Raw genomic sequence first — 24,530 nt, forward strand, 5'->3', positions numbered from 1 at the left:
CTGGCTACCACATTGGGGTGGCAGAAGAAGACAAGCAAAACTTCCAGAGATATGAAGGACAGTTTTGTTGGGGAAACCAGACTACCACATGGGAAGAGATCTGGCTTTCACACCTTCTGGCTCATCTGAACCCCTAGATGGGTCTTTGATCCCTTCAAAACACTCTGCCTCCAAAACTGTCTGGCTGGTAGAGGAGAAGCTTTTCTCTCCATTCCATGGATCCCCAGACCACTTACCATGTATAAGGCAATATGCCAAGATTTCCCCAAGGTTGGCATCATGATGTCACCGTTTCATAGGAAAGGATACTGAGGCTGAAGTCCACTAGCCCAAATTCTCACAGCCAATGTGGCGTGGGACTGGAATATGAACCCACGCTGTCACCTCCTGAGTCCTCACTCTTAACCTCTATGCCACTGTTCCCAGGGTGCATTCTTCTGCTGAAACCTCCTGTCAAGATGAACCCATGTGAGCCACAGGAGGAAACGTGAGGAATGCCCCAGTGGTGCCACAGCAGCTGCAGGAAGGGGAAGGGACTGATGTCCACTGAGTCCCTCCTCTTGGCAGGCACAGGCCAGGCAAACACGGAGAAATCGAGGTGTGCTCACCATCCTTGGGATTCGCTTTGTTCTCGGTGGGCTGGTCAACAAACTTCAGCAGTGGGGATCTTGACCTCTGTATGGTGGGAAGACTGGGGTCGCTGAACAGTATGGTGTCCTTGCCCCCTGTTGTGGAAGAGGGGAAAAAGGACATGTTTTATCATCAGTGGAGTTGGGTTACATTTACTCCCACATAATTAACTGGCTGTTTGGGTTAACAAGGGACTTTCTTCAATCGTAGGTTGATGCGTGAAAGGAAAATGGCCAGCAGGCCCTTCTGTAGCGTGGGGACAGAGCAGTGAGGTCCAGGGCCAGCTGCCTATGATTAAAGACCTCAATTCCTTCCTGAGTCTGCTCAGGGTTGGCTGCCCACAAATGTCACCATTGAGGGGCAGCCTGTTATGTTGGCTGAAAACTGAGTGGCTTTGATCTGAGTGAGATAATAACAATAATAATAATAGGAGAGTGCTTTGGCATGTAAGTTTTGCAGCTATGCTAGAGTGTCTGTATTCTGGACATCATCCCTTGCCAGCTGGGCAACCTTAGGTATGTCATTTAACCTCTCTGGACCTCAGATCCCTCATCTTCAAAATGAGGAAGAATATAACAGCATCCGCCTCATTGGGTGGCTTTGAGTATGAAATGACTGGTTCATATAAAGGACTTAGGTGTTTAGTCGGCACTCAATAAATGTCACCAATTGAAATGATTACAGTGTAGACAGCACTGCTATACACACTACATCTGATTTAATTCCATTTGGCCATTTCGATTGAATAACCCTGTCATAAGGGAGGTATATCAAGTCCTCCATACTATCACAGCGAAATGTTCACTTAGAACATACAGTCTCACACCAGCCAACCTGTCTACCTATTAGAATGAACTCCCTAACTGGATAGAGAAAGTCTGAGGCACAGGGAGGAGGAAAGGAAGATCGTTACAACACTAAGTTGGAGGCCATGGCAGTGTGGAGGTGAGGTGCAGGGAACGTGGCTTTGAAAACGGAACGTGGTGAACACAGACACACAGACACAGAACACGTGGACATAAAGCCATGCCACCCCCAGAGGTCAAGAAAGCCCATCAGGTGGGATTTGATTCCAAACTTTGGTCCATGAGGCCTTGGGATTCTCTCAGTGGGAACCATCATGCCAAAAATGAAATCCCAGGGGGCCACCAGCCCAACCTATGCTCCAGTCTTAGCTGTCTGGTTTTGAGCAAGAAAGACCCTTCTCTAAAGCTGCGTGAGGCCAGTCACTAAACGTCTCTAGGGCTCAGATCAGAGACTCTAAAACTCTATGATTTTACTCAGGTTCAGCAGAGCATAGAATGGCATTGGTGTAAAGACGCCCACTCCTTCTTTGGAGAACCAGGTGAACTGGGGGCATAACTCCATCACTGTACCCTGGATCCCTCCTAGTTTTTTATAATAGTGTCTTCCCATCAGGCCATGCCTTATTAACTTGATTTCCAAGACTGTGGTAGAGAGTTTGGCACATGGGAGGTACATAATAAATGTTGGATAAATGTCTGAATAAATGGCTGGCACATTCTTGGGAATCCGGATGTCTGATGGGCATGGGTGCTTGGGGCTGCCTCGGGCAGATGGAGTATGTTACTAGCAGCCATAGGCTCCAGTTGCTGTGCTATTTGAAAGTCACCCCAGAAGAGTAGAACCTGACAAGAGCCAAACATGAAGTTCTGTACCAGCACAGCTATTGTCTCATGTGGAAAAAAGGCCATAAATCTTCAAGGCCAAAGTCGGGAGAGGTTTCCCAAAGAGAAGTGTTGATCTACAGCTCAGGACGTTGCTAAGAGGCTCTCAGAATGAAGTCAACACAATCAGGTCTCTCTTTGTACTGCAGAGATACAATCTGGAAACACCTGGATGGATTAACAGTGATCCGGGCTTTGGTTTCCACGAATTGATAGCAGGTTCCTCAAGATGGATTTTCTTCTGTTTCTCCCCATCAAGGCAACATTTACTGTCCTCAAATCAGGGACCAGATGGCATTTCTTGACCTATATTTCTCTAGCAGGTGGGCCAGCAGCCCTCTATCCTTCAGGGGACTCAGTAAGAGACACATTCTGCTCCTCTGGATTCCAATTAGTCTTCCAAATCCCCTCTGCCTCAGTGGCCAAAGAATCAGAATTATAGACAGAGGTGAGAGGTGACTGCAGCATGTTGATGAAGGCAGCCTGAGGAAGGCCCCCAGCCCTTCCTGTCCTGAGGAATTCTTGAGGGCAGAATGTCCCCTTGGCCCTATCCAACCACAGGGTCATTGTGCATTCCACAATGCACAATCCACCTCTCCAAAAATCTGAGCAAAGAGCAGATGGAGATGGGCAACAGAAACCACCATTCATCCACATCCAAACAAGGTAGGGGTTGGGGAGAAGAGAAATACCTACCTAAACTCTTCCCTAAAGAGCTTATTTCCTGATTTTAAGGTGAAATGCCAAGATTTGGCCATTCTTGCCCAATATTTGAAGGATTCAAACAACTTTCCTAAAAGGCTCTTTGTTCTATTGTTTCAAACCAAGTTCAGATTCCACCTCTGTTGACTAAATTGAGTGCTAATTGGATGGTCTGCTATCTTGCACATTCATTTCAGTTCTTAGGACTAGAGGATGGGAAGGGGGTCAGGGTGGTCCACAAACTGAAGTCAAACTACAACCAATGTAGAACACAGGCTCTTACATTCAACTGCTGTTTGAGTTTCTAGAAGCTCTCCTGACTCCTTAGGGCACAAAATCCCTCATCCCTATCTCCAAAACATACCATGTGCTTTCAAACCACTCATTTTCTTCCTTAGGCTGATGCCTAGAATGGAGAGAGAATGCAAATGAAAAGCTCAGAGGCCAGACTCTGCTCTTGCTAGATTTCTTTTCTGGCTTTCAATGTTTTTTTTCTAGAGCATGAACAGATCCAGGCAACATCCATCAAATCCACCCAAGCACCATGCTCCCTGTGGAACTGGACAAAGGGCTGAGGGAAGGAGGCCGACAGGTGGGGGCTGGGGAGAGGAGTGTCATTCCTTCCCAAGGGCTGTGGACAATGCCACCCTCCCCTCTGGCTTCTTCACCATAGCCCCATACTTTTTACACTGGTCCCAGAAAGGTTAAACAGTTTAGAATACGCTTTGCTATCCAGATGCTCCTCTGTACAGGCTGTGACATGTGTCAAATGCATCTACTTCTCAGCAAGGTCACAAATTTGCCCCAACTCTAGCAAACTGCGTCAAGAGCGCTACGCTATTGGCTGAGAGAGTGAGGAGGGAGGGAGAGGACAGTCAAAGAAAAATCACTGCAGACTCAAAGTCCAGCAGTCATTCTGCCTCATGGGAAGGAGGGCTGGGCTCCTTCGCCACTACCTTTTAGAGTCCCAGGAGACATTGTTCTGGTTTCTCCTTTCCAGTCTAGTTTGCTATATCAACTATCCTCCAGGTGACCTAATCGCTCCCATTCTTTTCTCTGAATTGTAGTTACCCAGTACTGGTTTCGGAGGAACAATGAAATGAAAATCTGAACACCTAAGTTCTAATGGCAGCCTCTGTGGCCTTAGGTATCATCTAACTTTCTGGGCCTCTCTTTCCTTATCTAAAATGAGGGGATCAAAGTAGATCAGGAAAAGGAATGATGTTTTCTGTCATGCGTCAGCTCTGACCAGGAGGTGGCTTCCTGGAAAGGTAACGGGGAAGACCATTCTGCGGGCTGGATCTGAAATCAGCAAGGAAGAGTGATGTGATTGATTAGCAATGTCTGCCACTGGTGTGGGAATAGGTGCTGTACAATATATATCATGCTATTGCCATCCTTGAACTTTCTGCTCTCGACTGTCACTTCCAGGTGGAGCATTTGATGACTCCTCACATCATTCCCTCACACACTTAATGTTTTTATCACTCATTCAACACTGAATTATGGGCCATTTTGTATTTTCCTCTCCCTGCTTGATGTGTGTTCATCTTGCTTCTCTAACTGGACTGTAGGTTTTTGGAGGGGGTAAGGAGTATGTCTAGAATGCCACGTACAGCACTGAATTCACAAAGCCAGTGTTCAAAAAAGTGTCAACACATCCAGGGGCTAATTACCAGAGGAGACACTAATCCTTTTAAGATGCTGGTAAGTAAGAGAAGTTAGTAATTCCCTGAGATCCACTGGGACTCAGTGCCTTCCAGTTGGCTAAACACTGTGATTTAGCTCCTACTTGGAGAGAGAAAGAAGAAGAAGAAAAAGAGGAGGAGGAGGAGGAGAAGGAGGAGGAGGGGGTAGGGGGAGGAGGAGGAAAACACACTGCCTCTTACTCCACTATTCAGTAGGTTAAATAGAGACACATAAAACAATGAGTAGACAAGAAGGACTGGTCTGACTCACACTCAAAGAGGCTCTTTCCCCACTTACTCTCACCATGGTTTGAAAATATCATAATTCCATGCTTCATCATAACATCCTTCATCACTGCAGAGAGTGATGCTATTGCCATTATATCAACTGTATCAGATCTGGGGACCTGCCACTCTTTTTCCCGTCCTCCCACTTTGTATCTATGTGGAGGCCAGAGATTAGAACAAACATGGCCACAGCACAAAATTCATTCCGCTGGGTCCCTCAAAGGTAATTTCACCATTTAACATTTGTTCTGTACTAATTGAATTCTCTGTTTCGATTGACTATTCTAATCAGAAAAATTCAAGGAAAGGTAGATAATGCGTTTCTACTTATTTACATGCCAGGATGACATAATGCACAGCTGATATTAGCCACAAAAACAGATATTTCGAATAGAACATACTCCCAAATCCTATTGAAACATTGTAGCTCAGGCCTTCAGGCAGCAAAAAGAAGGAAAGAAACAATTGTTATTGCATAATAGACAATTGAAGTCTTACCCAGACCAAACAAGACCAGAGAGAGAAACTTCTCAGCATTTGTGCACTTAGTCAACTTCCATCTTTTTAGATAAATTGTAGAAATGAAACAGTGAGGAAACTTCGCCAAGTCATTTTGAGGGGAAAAAAACCCATCAAAACCCCAGTACATGCACAGAAATGGCAATCTGTACAAATAAAACATAAATTTGCCCAACTGGGTTGCAATTCAATGCGATAAAAGAAAGGCCTTCATGGAAGATGAGGTTTTAACAGCATCAAAAGGTTCTTGTGCAAAATAGATCATTCAAATCCCCAGGATGGCACTTGCCACTAATTAGTTCTGTTAGGTCTTTTGACATCAAGTTCAAGGAATCGCTGCTAAAAATTCCAATTTTCGAAGCAAACATCCAGGCAACCTAAGGCAGCTATTCAGATTTACATTTAAGAAAACTTGATGCTGTTGTCCACCTCCCTGTGGTAATTTTTATTTATCAACCATTCCAGGGAAGCAGCCCATATGATTCAAGGGTAAAGGAGAGTGGTTCGCGCAGAAAGGTTAAGTAACTAAAAATATACATACAACGTGGCTTCCAGGGAAAGAGGAGGTGGTGGAAAATGATAAATATAAGTTTCTGAAGAGGGTAGACAAGGGGGAATGGCTCAAGGGGGGTCTCATGAAAGGGATGTTTTACCAAGATGAATGGGATAAATGCAGCTAATTAAAAGGAAACATCAGAGCTTCCTAATACAGTGTACAAATGGAAAAAAAATTTTTCCATAGGAAATTTTGATTTTGAAGCTACAGAAAAATGGGTTGGGGGAAGGGAGGGGAAGGAGGTTGTGGAGTACATTTGAGTTAGAAAAATTGTTGGCTCTTATATTCATTTTTAGTACCGGTGATTAAATCGAACAAATCTTTATGCGTTCTCACATTCAATTTTAGGACGGATGATTAAATTGTACAAATCTTTGTAAGTTCTTATATTCACTTTTAGGTCTGATGATTAAATTTAACAAATCCTTGTATATTCTTACATTCATTTTTAGGAGTCGTGATTACATTGAATAAATCTTTATAAGATACCTACAGATAAAAAAAGCAACAATTCACTACATCGACAAAAGTTAAAAAAAATATACAGACACAACAACAATTTCAGAATTCAGGTGAACAAAACTTTGTAGTTCCATAGATGAGATCTTGAATATTTACTGTATTTTTCTGATTCCACATCCCCCTACCAAAATGATGGTTTCTAAGTTTAAAACACTTGTAGATTTTTTTTAGCAGTGAGCTCCAAACAAAAGGTCATTAAAAAAGTAGACTCTTTTTGAAAAGTATCTGAGAGCTTCCTTTTCTTGAAAAATGAAAACCAGTTTTCATGAAGTTCTGCTTACCTGGAAGACTCCACAAACCAGAAACTTCCAGAGTTCTTAATTTTTTTTCCAGCTCAGCCACACGATTCCCTAGGATTCTGGAAAAGGGGAGAAAATGAGAGTAGATTAATGAGCATCCCATCGGCTCTCGGGGCTGTGAGGTGATTATCTGGGAAGCCCATGAGTGCCCTAATAAGTTTAGGACATATGCTAAAAATGGAGCATTTGTATGTACATATGTGTGTATAAATAACATATACTCTATCGAAAGTACATGTGAAAATAAAAAGTAAAGTGAATGATTAAGAAATAAAATAAAATGCCATTCAAGTTAGTCCTCTCCCAAAAAGTAGTTCCCCTGGGAAGCTAAACAATTATCCCACCACTGCCCAAAACATCTTATAGAATTTCTATTTGGGAAGTGCTCATTGCTAAAGATGACAATGAATTGTAAATATCCTTAGTAGTGTCACAGTTTGATTCTTTGGGGTGGATCTGATTTGTGGAAACAACCAAGGCTAACAAATAAGATGGGTGGACACACTTGGTAATGTTGCTTTGAGTTAGTAAATAATCAGATCAGCCTTCTTAGACCCAGCTTTTGTCTTACTGATGTCTGTATGCTTGATACCCAGCACAATGCCTGGTAGGTGTTCAATACATACATATGATTACATAAATGCTTTTCTTTTTTCATGACATGTAAGTATCTATGGAAAGAATAAAAGTAGAATAAAAGAATAAAAAGTAGGTATTTCAAAAGAGGTTTCAATAATTGCAGAATCATTAGAATGATTAGGTTGCTTTCCAAGGTAACCATTCTGACTCACTGGGATATATAAGTATTGGAATGTGCATTTGAAAGGATCATATTGTTTACGTGGAAGTCAAACTTTGTCTGTATGCATGGATAGACATGTGGGCATACATTCTCCCCTTTCACTTTATATGAAATTTAAATATAGTTGGGAAATGATTTGATAGTCATCTAAAACTTCAATCAGTTTCCTTTGGCCTGGAAATTGAAAAACCAGTCTTTATTTTGGGGATTTTCTTGGCACTGCTGTGCTAAAATGATGTGGAAATCACCTTAATAGCAAAGTTTCAATTCCTTTCAGCAGGATAAATCAGAACACCAGAATTATTCTCTTGCCTCTCTTTATATTCCAGAGATAGCTGCACACACCCACATACACACAGAGACATGAATATGTATATATATGCACATATATATGGCTTTGGATTCATCCTCGTTTTACCTGAATTGACTTGTACCATCTTAATTAATATTCCCTTTGAGTTCACAGAAAACTCTAGAATTACTATATGCGGTTTTCTTCATCTAAGTACTTAGAGCTTTGCTTTTCTTCTTTTCCTTAAGTCTTAAAATTCTGCATAGTTTTTATCAATTACTTTCAATTTTCGCTCCATTTGTTGGGTCTATTTTGCTTTCATGTCCCTGACCCTTCAATAGACACTATTCTTTGTAATCTCGCTTTCAATATTTTGCACAGAGCTTCTGATCCAAGCTCCCTTTTCACCAGCTGATGGGTTTGAGATGCAATCACACCAGTGCTCAAGTTGATGCCTGTTTCTTAACGAGATCAGATCATCTGAATGTGGCTGCCTCTTGGAAACAAAAGATAAGGCTTAACTATTCCGTGGATGCTGAGGAATGCTGCCTGACTGACGTTCAAAGGTGCGGTGAAGAGATATTTGGTTATATTTTTTTGGATGTTTCTGGATAACACAGCCTTTCCCTCAGAAATGGGATGAAGTGAGTTTGCTAGTGTCCCCAAAAATCTACTTTCAGGGACCTTGCCCAAGTTTGTCAGTGGTGGCTGCATTCTTCTTTGGCCTGACACTTACCAGCATCTGATGCAGGGCTGGGGGTAGTAAAATGGACCCAGTAGAAGTTATGGTAGTAGAAATAGTAATAGTAGCACATTGACAACAATAGCACCTGCACTACTGTTAACACAACAGCCAACTGATGTTTCCCGAGTCACCAGTATGAGTCAGAGGCCATGCTAACACCTGCCTCACTTGCATTGTCTCACCTCACCTGACAAAAACCCTGTGGTGTGCACCGTATTATCATCCTCCTCTTATGCATTGGACCCCGTGTAACAGAAAGGTTAAGCAACTTGCCCAGGATGCGCAGTTCATCTAAAGCTCTCTCTTCTCCCAGCTCCTAGTGATCTCATCCACCACACTCTCTCTTCCCATTAGGAAACAGAGGCACAGCAGTCACTTAACTTGATCAAAAACACATGCAGGACTCAGTTGGTGGCGAGTCTGGATTGGAACTTAAACCTCTGAAGCACATGCTCTTAATCCATATCCCATAATGGCACTTGAAAACAAGCCTTCCCTTGTTCTTTCTCATGCCTGCACCCATACTCCTTAAAAACTGTTCACATTGAAATATGGATGCAGCCACAGTTGACTTACAAAATATAGCTCAAGATGCTTCGAATGACAAAGAGGGACCTCCTGGTCAGCTTCACACTGAAAGGACACAGCAGGGAGCCCACTGAACCTAGTATGACACAGCCCAGGGACAGGAGAGGGCCTATTTGAGTCTTATTAGCCGGCAACACTGACAGGTGGAGAGGGAAGAAGTCAAAACAGGGTCCATTCGATTCAGTTTGACCCATTCAACAAACAACTCCTGAGATCCAGCTCTGTAAAGCACTGTGCCACAGGCTATAGGTGATAATGAAGAGAAGTGGACCCTGTCCCTGTATTTGAGGGACTAAAAGTATGGTTGGGAGACGGACAGATGCATACACACAAACACACGTGTAGTGCCGGTGGAAGGCTTAATCAACAGCTGCTATTTATGAATCACTCCTTCTGTATCAGGTATGCACGCACACTCCATAAGTGTCTTGCAACAGCTGACGAGGCAGCTCTTATTAGCCTCATTTTGTAGATGAGGGAACCAAGGCTCAGAGGGGTCAGCTAACCCATCCTGGCTCACACAGCTGGTAAGCAGAGGGGCCAGAAAAAACCTGGGCCTGAAATACACAAGTCCTTCAGAAGAACTGCAGAGAAGTGCAGGGCTAAGTGGAAGATGAATCCAGAGAAACTGGTAGGGACCCAGATCATGAAGGATCTTGTTGCCATATTGAGACTGTTCAGACTTTTATACATTGGCAGTGGGGGGAGCGTGAAGGGGTTTCAGCAGGGAAGCAGCATAACGAAGTTCAGGCAAAGTATTTTTGATGCAGAGTTGAGAATGGCCTGGAGCAGAAAAAGCAGCTAGAAGGGCAACGCCTGGGTGGGGATGGTATGGCCCAATCCAAGCCACTGGGGATGCAGAAGGAATGGGGCGACGGTAAGGAGGTAGATGAGGGGTTTGAGATGCCTGCAAGATATCCACGCAAACATGCTGGATCTATGGGGAAAAGGCAAAGACCTGAGAGTGCAAAGCTGAGAGTGCAGGGGTGTGTGTGTGTGTGTGTGTGTCTACCACATTACCACTGGAACGTGCCAATCAGAAGGACAGGGCACTAGAATGCCTCCTGAGGAAGGCAAGAGAGGACTGGAGAAGGACCAGGTGGAGGGGGAAGAGGAGAGCAGTGGCAATGTGGGGTCTTGGAAGCCATGGGGAGAGTTTGGGTGGGAAGGGGAGGTCTTATTCTAGAAAGCGCTCACACAGGAGGGAAGTTGAGAAGAACCTGCTTAGAAGATATGCCTGACCCTCGAAAGAGAGATATTTCAGGACAGTGGAAGGGATGAAATTCAGAATCCAAGTGGCAGGGCTGAGACAAAAGCAGACTGAGAGAAAGATGAACAGAGATGGCTCTGTGCGTAGTTTAGCCGGGAAGAGGACGAGACAACCAGGGCAGTAGCTTGAGGTATAAACAGGCTTAGGAGAGAATTTCTCTTTTTTTTTTTTTTGGTAGCATGGGGGAGATTTTAAAATAAAGTTTCATGTAGTTGTGGGTTGTTTTAGCATAGGGGAGATCTCAGCAGTCTAGGAAAATCCTCCAGATGCCAGACCTCCAGACAGACTTTCCTGGGGCGGTTTCAGATAATGAGGGCACCACTGAGGGTGGGATTAGGAAGCTGCAAAGACAGGACTAACTCAGGCACTGGCCACTGCTGTGCTTGCTGTCTGGACAACACAGAGGGCAGGAATACCTGGGCGAGGGCCTCTGGGAAAGTCTGGTTCTAAAGGGAAAGCAGCTGGCTGTGGCTCTACCCACCTGGGGTTGCCCCTCCCACCACACTGCACAGGTCTGTGCTCCGATCCATGACACCCTCTTGCTGCTCCCCAAGATCTTGAACTTCCAAGCTCGTTCACCACTGGCCAGGGAAGGAGAAGAGGCAGCAGTTGTAGGCAGAGCAGGAAGGGCAGAAAGAGGCCAACATGCCCATATATTTACCACCTCCTGCCCCACCATGGCAAGGCTGTGGGCTTGCTGGGAAAGACAGGGGAACTAAGTGTGGTGTGCGGTGAAACACGACTTTTATAACAGCCTCTTCTATGAGTGTTTTGCCACCCAGTTTAAAAGATAAATGAACCTCATCCCTTCTTTAGCAATCATCAGACAACTGCCAACTCATTGGCAAGAAGTCCCTCAAGCAAATTGCCTATTAATTGAACATCACTCAAAATGTAAAGTGCTAGGTTTCTTCATCAATTCTTCGAGATGGCTCCCATTGGACCCTCTCAAGGGGGGTGACTGTCAGGCAGTAGGAAACCAGTAGGGGAGCACACGCTAATAGAAAGCAATACCTTTATTCCCATTTATAATGCTCCTGCAAAACAAAGCTATTTTACTACTTCAGTTACAAAAGGCTAAATCATGGGGAATAACAGCAAGAAGACCAAATTCACATTCTATTCTTAGCCGTCATTCCATTTGTAGTATAATTAGTTTCTTTACATGCCCCCAAATAAAACATTTATTAAAAGTTTGAAATGTGAGACTTTCTAAGTATTAAAGATGGCACATTAGGCACCTTATGTACTGATAGGAAGCAATCTACAAGATCTATTGTCACAGGGGAAAAAAGCAAGGTGCAGAACAATGAAAAAACTCATTTTTTTTGCATGAATACTAGCCACCATTTGTAAAAAAAAAAGAATATATCTATATAAATATATGAGTGCTGATGTGTGTACATATAAATATGTTATGCACTTGCTTATCTTGTATATGCATCCTTTGGAAGGGTGTATAAGAAATGAGGAATGGTATTTTCTTCCAGGAAGGGGATTTGGGTAGCTGAGAAGAGCAGTTTGGAGACACACTGTTGTTTAACATTTTAAAATTTAAACCATAGGATGGCTCAAAAATTAATAAAAATAGTTAAACATGAAAAAGCACATTAAAACAAAAATAAACATGGCCAAATGAAAATGTCTGTCTTTCTCAATAGAGGGAGAGAGTGCTGTGGACCTGGACAATGTGTGTATTTGTGGTGGGTATGGTTAGGAGCAGATTAGGAAGTCAATCTGTCAGATGAGGCTGGAGTCCTCCGCAGAGGAGTGTCAAGCCAACGGCGTATAGATCCTGCCCTTGGCAGGCAGTGGGAACTCAGCCGGGCTTTGCAGTGCAGGCTTGTGATGTGCTCAGAACTGTAGTTGGCAGGTGGGGGAGGAGGGGCTGGGTGTAAGGATGGACCAGTGGAGGGTCTCCCCAAGGAAGAGGTGATGATCTGGGGAAAGAAGGCAGAAGGGGAAGGTATTAAAGGAACCCTGAAGGCCCATAGTAAGTACTCAGGAAATATATATCCGATAAACGAATACAGGAAAGCCCTGAAGCTCAGCAACCATCTGGATGTGTGTGCTGAGGGAACAGAAGCTAAGGGTTAGAAGATAATTTAATCATCCATTCATCAGGTCATCAGGAGTGCTTGCCATGGGCCCAGCACTGGTCTGAGGACTGGGAGAAACAGAGACTAAAATGGACAAATAATTGAGCCCTGGGACAGCAAGTGACAGGTGTTAGGATGGAGGGCAGAGCCCATTAGATATTCTTTAAATCGTGCTTTAAATGGTTGTATAATATTTCATCTTATGGATTTACCCTAATTCTAACCATGCTCCAATTAAAAGACATTTGGGTTTCCATTTTCCGTCTTATAAATGAATACACAGTGAACAACCTTATATATACATCTTTAGGGTATCATTCTGGTTTTTTTCTTTAGGATAAACTCCTAGAAGCAGACTATCCGTGTCAAAAAGCACAAACATTTTTAAAGTGTTTTAAAACATACTAAGGAATGGATGTCGACTCATTGAATTTGAGGAGCCGAAAGGTTATCTAGAGAAACTGTCCCCCTCACAGCTGTAAATGTGGGTCTTGCTCTTGACCAGGTGGTGGGGGCAAGAGATCTGAGAAGAGTCTGCAGAGAATGAGAGGCAAAGGCAGAGACAAGGAATGAGGTCCCCTAGGTGGGGGAGGCAGAGGAGAAGACAGAAAGAGGTCAGGTAGGCCTGGGATGGGGGTGGAGGCAGGAACAGGACAGTGGAGAAAGTTCAAGTTTCCATCTTGAAACCCAAGGAAGATGAAGACAGGCTTCCAGATGGAAATCTAGATGTGGAAAGATTAAGGAGGAAAGAGACTCAATGGAGGAGTCTGCGGATGCTAGTGACCTGCAGAGAAAGAATGCAGCTGACAATGCAGGAAGAGGTCCTGGGAGGTATGAAAGCCAAGGTCATCCTGGGTGTGGATTCCCCTGGGGCTTGCTATTAATAAAATCCAGAATTCCAACCTTCCCTCTTGCAAATCCCCCTGAATCTGCATTTCTAAACACGCACCACCCCCCAATAAAAGTAATTTTTACGTAGGTGACACCCTGTGCCCCACCTAGAACACGCTTACATAGGGAGGCTGTTGAGGAAGTAGAAGTGGCCTTCTTCATAAAGATTCCAGGTGACTGGAATTCCTGGGAAGGCAGCAGGGCTGAGGAAAGGTTTTGGGGGTTCATGGTGAAGAGGTAGAAGCCAAAGGAGGGCAGGAGGTTGAGGAAACTGAGAGAGGAGGCCCCAGAGGAGAATAGGCCCTGACAAGGAAAGAAGAGGAAAGATGGAGCCAACCAAGAAGATGGTGGGCAGTGCACTTCCTGGGGAGGAGGGAGCAGAGGGAGGGGAGACACTGGCTTAAGGGCGGCAGCACACTGAGGGGCTCAAGATGAGAAGTCCCATTTTCTCAGTGAATGAGGAGCTGAGGCCACCCGCTGAGAACAGATGAGTTTAGAAGACACAGGAGGATGCCCGTTCCTCCTTCCTCCCCTGAGAAGTATCTGAATTTCAGCATCTGGCTTTTCATTCTTCAGCTGAGGTTTCATTTTTCAAGAATGTTTAAACCTTCTCCTGTCAATAAATTACCCTTGTCATCCCTTCACGATTGCCCTGCCTCCCTTTGCTGCTCTCTGCTTCCTTCCACATACATCTTAATCTCTTGTGCGATCTTCCCTTCACTCTCTTTTTTCTATTTTGTTTTTACAATACTTTCAATCATCTCCCAGCTGCCTCTCTCCGGTGCCCCTCATCCCCGACCCTTGCTGGGCCCCCAGCCCCCGGCTCCCTCCCCTCGTTGCTGGAAGTCTAGCTCCGCCCCCCACCCCCACCCCGTGCTCAGTTCTCCCACACTTGCATTGTGGTTCCTCCTGTGGGACTTTCAAGCAGGACGAGCTAAGTAATTTGCAGGGCACAGTGCAAAGTAAAAATGTGGGACCCCTTGTCAAAGAATGATGAAGAATTCCAAGACGGTGACAGCAGAGCATCAGACCAAGTGCGGGGACCTTCTGAGCAAGGGTTGCACACCCATGAAACTGGCCCTATGTGTAATATCTATTGCTTTAACTTACTGTTTATTCACATTCTCTGAACATGTTCTTTTCTTTTCTTTTTTTGAGACAGAATCTCACTCTGACACCTGGGCTAGAGTGCCGTGGCGTCAACCTAGCTCACAGCAACCTCAAACTGCTGGGCGTAAGTGATCCTCCTGCCTCAGCCTCCTGAGTAACTGGGATTACAGGCATGCGCCACCACGCCCTGCTAATTTTTTATATTTTTAGTAAAGACAGGGTCTTGCTCTTGCTCAGGCTGGTCTCGAACTCCTGGCCTCAAGCAATCCTCCCACCTTGGCCTAGGATTGGCCTAAGAGTGCTAGGATTACAGCTGTGAGCCACCACGCTGGCCTGAATACTTTCAATTTTGCCTCTGCCATCTCTAATGGCCACATCGATCTACTTTAAACTTGCTTGATTTTACACACCATAGCCAACGTGCTATAAAAAACAAATAGACATTCTGCCCTAATTGCTACTGTTCCTTTTCACCATCTTTTTCGGTGACCTGGAAGAGTGACATGAGATTCCCTTATAGGTGCAGCTGCCTGTGGACGTTGATGCTTGGGTGGTCCCTGCCATTCAAAGAACCTTGACGTCACACTGTAAAGTTCCAACGGCACTGAGGCAGCTTCTCCCCTATAAGGAGACCTGGAGGGGAGGAGGGTCAAGTCAGCCAGGCAATTATCCTGTGGAAATCACCCATGCAATATGTCACTCGGTGCATGGCTCAGAGCGCAATGACCAGTACTATTTCCTTGCTTGACTCCAGCTGGCAGCCAAGTTATTGATACAAAGCGGAAGCACCGTTTTAGACGAATACATTTCCTTCTAGACGTGGGGGGTCTCCCTCCCTTCATGCCCATGCATCCACCTGGGCGACATTCACTCCTGGTAGCCTCGTCTCATTTCTCTCTCACACACCCCCCAACCCAACGGTCCGGCCGCTTACTTGTTGGTTTGCCTCTGATGCTGAATGACCATGTTTTTCTCGTGGATTGTCTCCAGCAGTGCTGTCGCCAGAGATTTCAGGTCGGAAATGGACTGTGGAGTGGCTGGGAGACTGCACCCGTGATCCTCAGACAGCAAATCCTGGACTAGGTGGAATATGAAATTTATAACTCAGTTGTAATTCTTCTGGAACGCTGGAATGCAAACCAGTGTTACTTCTTCCTGGGCAATGATCGGTTCCCAGCTTCTAAACACTAGTATCTTATATTGAGAGGCCTCCTCAAGTGTCCAGGGTAAAACAAAATAAAATCCAGCATGAGGGCTAAACACAAAGGAGGAAGTCCTCACGGACTTCTATCCACGATTTTTAAAGAGGATGATAATATTTGCATTTGTCTGGGACTTTAAACAATGTCATACTGACTAACCCATTGAGACTTAAAATTGGAAGGAAAAAAAATGCTGGGAAGTATTATTTCCATTTCACGGACAGGAAAGCAAGGTGCAGATGAATCAAGGACACTGGCTGAAGGTCACGCAGCCATGCCAATGTCAATGACACCTAGCCCTGAGCTCCTTGCTTCATGTCAGAGTTTCCCATGCTCAGATACCCTTGGCAGGTGGCAAGTTAATTTAGGAGATTATTTAAAGTACAAAATACTTTTCACATTTTAATAGCTTTGTATTTATTTGAAGGTATTATAGAAAAGAATATAAATGGCATAACAAACCAGTGATTTCACAGATGCTACTATTAATACTTAGGACAAGCCAAGTAAAATGAGTCACTTTAAAATTGATTCAAAGAAAAATATTAAGCAAATAATAGCAAGGTGATGCAAAGATATGGCAAAAGATTACACAGCAGACTGCAAATGTCTAAATGTTGGGAAAGAGTACACTACACAAAGGCTAGCTGTTCTTGGACGCTCATTATTCCACAAACTGCCAAATCACATTCATGGCCAAGTTCAAAATGAAGCCAAACAACACACACAGTTCAGTGTAATTGAAGGATTCAGACCCATTTGATGTGGTCTATCTCCTGTCTATACCCGCTACCCTGGTAGAGTCTCTGTTGGTAAATCTGCAATCATCTATGGACAGCTCTGATAGAAAATTCTTTTTATTTTTTTGACCAATTTCAAAAGTGACTACTTAAAAAAAATAATTTCTTATTTGTCTCCATGCCATTTATATAAAGGAATATTCCAAGTGTGGTAAGACTAGCTTAGCCCATAGTAGGACTATCACTTCCTTTATTCCAAATGTTATATTTCTGTTAATATAATGTAATATAATATAAGATCTTCTTAGCTTCTTTGGCAATGAAACACACCTGATGAATAATACGAGAATACTGTCTACTAAAACCTCTATGCCTTTTTCACATGCGAGGCTGTTAAAACTCTGCTCCCCCGTTTATGTTTGGCTGGGCTCGAAATTGCTTAAATCATTCTCAGAAGCCGCCAGCCCCAACCATAGCATGGGCATGATCTACACACGCAACTTCTGCTGCTTCTCCCCGTCTTTTCTACCCTTGGGTCATTCAGATGCTCCTGCGTATGTGTCCTTTCTGACTCTGAATGTCTGTTCCTCGAGTCTGGTTTGGATTTTTTAGTGCACTCTTTAAGGGCAAATAAACTAAGACATAAACAAAAAGACAACAATGACTGGTACTCCCCTACCAGACAGAAAAAAAAAATAGCAGAAATCTTTCATTATATATCTTTGAAAACCATTTCCTATATGACTACACATAGTAGATACACAAATTCATACAATATTTTTTCCTTAAAAAATGGGAAACAAGCCCTACTTTTTTCACTTAATATTTAATAATATTTTTCATAATTAATATCCCATAAAACATAAAACCTAATGACTGCTGGACATTTATGGCACTTCCAAGGTTTTTCATTATAACTAACGTATGAAAAACTTTCTTGTAGCAAAATGTTCGCATATGCCTAATTATTTCTTGTTGGTTCAAAGAGGGCCAGTTTGAGGCTTTTCATAACAGGTTGCCATAGATTCGTATATTCCATTTACTAACGCCAATAGATTGTTGGTGGTATGCTTCTCACAATAGGTTTTCTAGAAAGGGTGCGCCAGATTTGCAGTTCTGCCACAGTGTTTGCGTGTGGCTGGCATCCCTCACATCAGTGATAACACTGGGTATCAACATTCAAAGATGGTTTGCTATATATGGTACCCAGATCTAAACTTAGATGGGCTACTTCACATTTTTATAGAGTATTGTAGTTTTCTTTTTAAAAACAATTCTAGGGTGTTCTTTTTTGGTTGAGTGGAAAAAAGAAGTTACTTGGAAAAGAGCCTTGGTTGTTATGTAGGCTGGAGACTCAGCACTTTTTTTTAAGCCACTCTAGCGCTGATTAAGACTGCCATATGATAGCTGCTGGTCCGCACTATCAACAACCAAAAAGTGGGCCAACCGAGCATGTTCAACTTGAGGCGTATGCTTAGAACTGAATTCCAAATATTAAGTGTCAGAAGCAAGCTCTCTGCTATTTATTCTCCTGGACTGTTCCTGGAAGATCATTATTTTTCATTGGAATCGACAAGAGGAGGAACAAAATTGCAATCAATAAAAACTTCTTCGAAAAAAGGCACCTATTCCATGATAAGAGGCTTTCAGCAGCTAAGGGACTTTCTGTTCTGATCATAGAGGCCAGGAAAAGAAGAAACTCAAGGAGGCTGGAAGACATCCTTTGAGATGCTAAATTGGTCATTAGGGAAGGGAAATCATTCTTGAAAGGCGAACACAGCGTAGGGGAATATACCCAAATGGGGTCCAGTCATTAGAAAAACTTCCAAGGCAGTGGTTCTCAAAGTGGCATCCCTGAACCAGCATTAGTATCACCAAGGAACTCTTCAGAAATATAATACATATTCTCAGGTCCCACCCCAGACCTACTGAATCAGAAACTCTGGAGTAGAGCCCAGTAATCCATGTTTTCCCAAGCCCTCCAGGTAATTCTGATGCAAGTGGAAGTTGGGGAACGACTGCTCTAAGGAGCACCGTGGTTCCCAATCCACAAAACCAGCAGTTTGGATGAGACCAGCATTCTACACTCACAAGCGGCCCCTCCCAGAGCATGAGATCTTACCTTGCTTTGCTGACAGGACTCCTGTCAGAGCACTGCTGCTGGATTTACCCTGGCCCTTTGAGTTTTTCCGTCTCTCGAGGGCATTCTAAAGCAGCATTGGGAGAGAATAAAAACCGCTGTCAGAAAAGCCAATAATGGAAACATACCTAGTAGATGCATCCTCCCACTGGCCCAAAGAACTCCTTGCAAACTCCAAATGCTGGCTTAAAACTTAGAACTCCAAGTCCCTGACAAAGGGTGATAAAGATCATGGGCCTGGTAGAGAGGTTTTTTACAATGGTGGCGCATGGCAGAATGACAGCAATTACAGTCCCCTGTATACAAAAGGTACTCAATGCATGTTTGTTAAATTAAATCAAATCTGAAGCAAGAACACAGTCTAATACGTGCAGTCACGAGTTACGGAAGTCCCTTCTGAATAGACATGAGATGGTGACGAGGGTTATTTTCATATACCAATGGTGGTATCCAGAAGAAGCTTATGGCTGGATTGGAAAGAAAGCCACGATGGATCCGTGATGTCTGCCGTGGACACAGATTAAGGAAGTGCATATGTGCCACCTACGTATCATTCCTAGAACAGACTCTTACATTCAAATTAATATGTAGTACATAGCCAGGGCTTGGCACATAGAACTGAATAAATATTGTTAAATGAATGCATCCACACATTTTAAAAAATTATGTATTAATTATACAACTTCAAAAGCTATCTTCTTCTTTGGCTGCATGTGTATATATAGATGGGTGTAAATGAAAGTGTGGCCAGACAGAAGGGAAAGGAACAGCATGGAGGCCTCTGAGAACAACTGCTAATGTCAAACACCAGGAAAATAAGGTTCTCCCTAGCATCTAGATGGCTTTAAAACTTCACCCTCAGGAAGAGAAATCAATCTATTTTCAAAGCAGAGAAACCCAGGAGATTTTTCTAATTATAACACTTACAACTAACATCTGCAGAAATAGATATTATCAAACTAATGGTGCTGGAATTAGACTAAATAACAGTGGGGAGAATTTAAACGCTCTGTTCTTTCAGTGTGACGTGAACATTATCGTTTAGTTTGTGATTTCCCAATCTATGTTTCTTCATCACTTGGAAACCATTTTCGTATGGATGATTATGAGACAAATAGCATCCGATGACTGAACGTTTCATAGAGAAAACAAACAAGAAACCTAACATGGACCGAGGCTGTAGAGTAGATGAGCCCACATTCCGGTGATCTCAGTGAGCCTTGTTCAGATAACAGCTGCAGAAAGAGCACTTGCGAAAGCTGCTTTGGCTTTGTTTGTTTTGTGTTTAATTTTTCCTGGTTACCCAGTTAAAGCTCTTATTGGACTCTATCTGGGAGGGCAGGCTAGTACTAAAATATCTTTGGCACATAAAAGAGAATTAAAATAGAATGACATTTAGATGTACAATAGTGAATCATCGTCACTGTCATTATGGTTTTTCTACCTTGTATTTGGCAACGTTCGATTTCAAAAGGGTGACCTCTTCATGGAGTTGCTTTAATCTTTCTTGAAGGTACCTGGAAAAGAATATATTTAACTAGGAAGTATTTGGGGGCAAAATAAAAAAAAAAAAAAAAACCAGACACTAAAGTATAAGAGGAAAAAACAAAAACCACTTGCCAGGAGAGTCCTCTTTTATACATCACACCTTGCCTGCTCACCACAGAAAGGAGGACAAACATGTGCATCTTTTTGACCTTTTCTTAAATGGATGTGGTCAAGGTCAAACGTGTCCAAATCACAGACACCCCACTTTCAAACAGCCCTTGCAGAGATCCCCTAAGGGATATCAACACAATTTTCGCATAATTCTCATTAAGATGATTCCACTGGGAAGTAAGGCAGGAAGAGGCGACACCAGACACAACATTAAGTTAGACACACACATACTGAAACCTGCCTCGGGGAAAAGAAACAGCTAAGGGAATTTCTCAATTTATTTTCTTATTCTTTTCCTTCTCCTTGATAGCAGTAACAAGCAGCTCTCACTGGTTTTTCACCCTTCTCATTCAACCAAGGAGGGTGTGAGGGAAGAGAGAAGGAGACAGGCACAGAGGCATGCAGGTGTGTGTGCTTTTTTCTTTTTGAATTTTACAACGAAGACACGACATTGATACGGTCGTTTTGGGGTTGTGACTTTCTTTTCTTGTGTAAGGCAATTTTCTGCAGCGTAACCAGGGCTATACTAGCCCCCAGCCCGCAGGCCCGTGGGGTGGGGAGCCAGCGCTCCGGCCCCGCGCTGGCCTGGGCCCGGCCACTTGCCTGTTCTCCATGCATAGGGCATCCACGTCAATGATGCGGTTCTCGTGCCCACCCAGGATATGGTTTAGCTCCTGGTTTAGCCTCTCCACCTTGTCCTGGTAGGAGGACCGCTCTTCCTTAACATCCTGAAGCTCATCCACAGAGGCCTGCAGGTCATGCTCCAAAGACTCAATCTGAAATCACAGGAAGCGCCCTGACTTGAGACGTTCCTCAGACGTCCCCTTTATGGCCAGAGATGGAGCCTTCTGCCTGCTTGACTGACTTTTAGAGAGCTTATTATTAATAATATGACCCGCATGCTATAAAACCTTAAGTGCCATACATTGGAATATGATAAAAGCTAAAAGCAAGGGGAAGACTTCCTGCCAGATACTTACTCTATCTGAGATAGCGGAGGTGCAGCGGCATGGAAAACCTGAACTGAAGCCTCACCTACCGTAGGACGCCCTGCAGCCAAAGGCTCGGAGAGGGCGAATGCAGACATTGGGGATGGCTGCCAAGTGTCTTACAGATCCACACGTTTTCAAATCCACTCTAGACCCAGGAATTTGGTTCTGCTCTTCAAAATCAATTTGTAGGAGGAGAAAAATGAAGCCTGGATCTCTTAGCTGTTCCCTAAGTAGGGTTCCAGACTTGGCCTAGGAGGTATCACTCAGCATTTTAGCAGAAACTTGCAAATTAAGGCCAGTTTGTCACATTTTGTTCCCTCCTGTCTATACTGGGTAGGGAGAAAGTTTTGTGTTGTGTTCAGAACGACAGCACCCAATGTGAAGGAGCTGACCTGCTGGACACCAGGAACCCAAGAGTCATCTTGGGAACCCAGTGCGGTTCCAAGGAAGTACAACCATCCAACTTGCATTCTCCTTCCTCCTCGGGCTTGCTTCCCAGGCATCCCGTACTCTGAGAGCAGGGGCACAGCCCACTCTACTTGTGTTGTGTCCGCCCCCCAGTCTGAACACATGCTAGCGATAACCTGTTCCTTGGCTCTCTCCAGCTGCTGAACCAAGTCTTCACGCTCATGGGCTGCAAAGTGGCGCACGCCAATTTCTTCATCTCCAAGCCTTTGTTTGGCAATTGTCATCCTCAAGAGCTGCATTTTCCATTAGTAGAAAAGGAAAAGGGGGCAGGGAGAGAGAGAAAGACACAAAGAGAAAGAGAGTAAGAGAGAGAGAGAGAGAGAGAAAGTGAATAGATCCAAACAAAATTCCCAAAACACTAAAGCAGAAACTTTTGGAAGGTAAGTATGATTCTTTCAAGAAATACCAGGGAAAAAGCACAAGACAAAGAAATTACTTGCTGATATCATGAATTTGTTTTGAAAAATTGAAAATATTTATTGTATTTTGTGCACACGTGCAAACACACACTATAAGGAGGCCAGGGCACCTGAGGTTGGCTGTCTGGTGGAACACTGTCACAAGGAGGAAACAAACTCTGGGTCCCAGTTAAATTTAGCAAACATTCAAAAATGATAACCCAGTGCTGGAAGGATCTGCTGAGATGGGCACACTCTCAATTCCTAACAATGAGGCAATGTTACCAACAGTCCTAAAAATGTCCCTACCCAATGATCCAATAACTCTATTTTTGACAATCTGAGCTAAGAATAATCCCAGACATGGACTAACTTTAGGGGAAAAAAAGTAGAGAATAAAAAACTAGAATAAAAAAACTAGAAACAATGTCTAACAGTAGTAGAATGGTTAGCAAACTATAGTGCAACCAAGCAATGGGCTAATTTGCAGTTGTCTGCAAGGAGGCTCGTGTGAACTATGTAATACCATGAAACATGCTTGTGCTGCCATGTTAAGTGGGGAAAGAAAGCAGAATACTAACTTTCCTATAGAGAATGATTAAAATTATACTAAGAATTCACACATGCACACACACACATATACACAAAATGGCCAAATACACCAAAATATTAAAATATGTATGTTAAGTGATGGTGATACTGCATGCTCTTTGCTCTTTTCTTTGTTTTCCAACTTTTAAAATAGGTATGCATGAATTCCATAATATAATTTTATTTATATTTAAATCCCTAGGAATAAAATTCCACTCTTCTAAAATGTCATTTTCCAAAAGATCCCTATGCAATCCATGGCTTCCCCAGACTCCAGGGCCAAGCCCCACTTGCAGCTCCAAACCTTCTAGGCAGGGCTGCAATGGGAACTCCATGAGGGGCCCAGCAAGACCTCACGGTCCCAGAGCATCCCCTCCCTGCCCGTCATGGCACCAAGCAGGCTGCCATTGAAGAGTGGCTTTTTAAAGTTACAGATCCACTTCCTGATGCTTCTTCTATAGAGGATTTAAGCCTGATCCCACATCTCCCTGCGGGGTGGATGTGGGTGGATTTCATACATGGATAAGGTCTTGGGGATGGTTTTTCGATGTCACACTTACCCGACCCAGCCAAGAGTGGCTGCGGGGGGCATGCTCTTCCTCATTCCTGCATGAATCTTAAGGGATTAGTTGCCAGTAGAGAAAATGGCTTAATTTTCAGAGTCTCTGAAGGATTTATGGGCAGGTGAGAGATAGGAACTTAATTTAAGCCGGGACAGAATATTAACTAAATTGAAATAATAAATAACAGCAAGGAACTTTGAAAGAAATGATGACTAGAGAAAAGTAAAGAGCATTTTCAAATGACACTTACTCTGGGTCCCTCTTTGAAAACTACTCGATTGAACTGAGCAAATATTTACTGTGTACCTACTGAGAGCGAAAGCACCACCAGGATCGGGTGGACGATATCCCAGCAGGTGGAACAGACGGTGCAAAAGCCAGCTGGGCAGAGGATGTAGAGCACTTGGGTATACAGATGGCTGCACTTAATGGAATCTGATCACAGTCAATCTTCATTATTCACACATTCTGTATCCGCGAATCAGTCTACAGGATAAAATTTATTTTTTGCCCCCAAATCGACACTTGCTTTGCTCTCGTGGTCACTGTCCAGCGTGTGCATGGTGGTGGAACATTCTAGTCGCCCGACATGCACATTCCTGCTGAGGATGAACAAGGCCACGTTCTGCCTTCTCGTTTCAGCTCTCAGGTTGTACACAAGTGTCCTTTTCATGGTATAGTTAGTGCCACATCTTCCACATTTTTGTGCTTTTTGTTGGTGACTTTGCTGTTTAAAGTGGCCCTCACATATAGTGCTGAAGTGCTGGCTCAGTTCTAAGTGCAAGAACCCTGTGGTGTGCCTAACAGGGGCAGTATGTGTGTTAGAGAGGCTTCCTTCAGGCAGGAGGGATAGTGGTGTTGAACTTGTTAGTTCAATGTTCATGAATTAACCATAATACTAAATAAGGAGACTTTAAACGGAAGGACACATAAAACAAGATTATGACTGATCAGTTGACAAAGCCGTCATGATCAGAGGCTCACAGGAACCTAACCCGGCATTTCCCCTAGGAGCAATGGTTCAGAATTGCCCAATTCAGTATTTGCAATCACTCCACAGAACATATTTATGGCAGAACTGGTTAATT

At 43.6% G+C, this 24,530-nt stretch overlaps 1 protein-coding gene across 2 annotated transcripts in view; it reads right to left on the bottom strand.

The window, feature by feature from the left end:
- Positions 1 to 24,530, bottom strand: part of CCDC149 (coiled-coil domain containing 149) — a 99,669-nt gene that overhangs the window by 7,844 nt on the left and 67,295 nt on the right. Inside the window, exons 5-12 of one of the 2 annotated variants that reach the window (XR_001138301.1) lie at positions 22,007 to 22,123; positions 21,034 to 21,206; positions 20,216 to 20,288; positions 18,754 to 18,838; positions 15,624 to 15,768; positions 6,875 to 6,951; positions 609 to 725; positions 237 to 450 (exon numbers count right to left, since the gene is read on the bottom strand). Coding sequence is in view for 1 of the 2 variants with exons in the window: in XM_012664205.1 (XP_012519659.1) it covers positions 609 to 725; positions 6,875 to 6,951; positions 15,624 to 15,768; positions 18,754 to 18,838; positions 20,216 to 20,288; positions 21,034 to 21,206; positions 22,007 to 22,123 (787 nt within the window). In the remaining variant the exon portion in view is untranslated. The remainder of the gene's footprint in view (positions 1 to 236; positions 451 to 608; positions 726 to 6,874; positions 6,952 to 15,623; positions 15,769 to 18,753; positions 18,839 to 20,215; positions 20,289 to 21,033; positions 21,207 to 22,006; positions 22,124 to 24,530) is intronic. The other variant, XM_012664205.1, reaches the window with a different exon arrangement.

The sequence above is a fragment of the Propithecus coquereli genome, unplaced genomic scaffold (assembly GCF_000956105.1).
Source record: "Propithecus coquereli isolate 6110/MARCELLA unplaced genomic scaffold, Pcoq_1.0 Scaffold87, whole genome shotgun sequence".
Classification (NCBI taxonomy): Eukaryota; Metazoa; Chordata; class Mammalia; order Primates; family Indriidae; genus Propithecus; species Propithecus coquereli.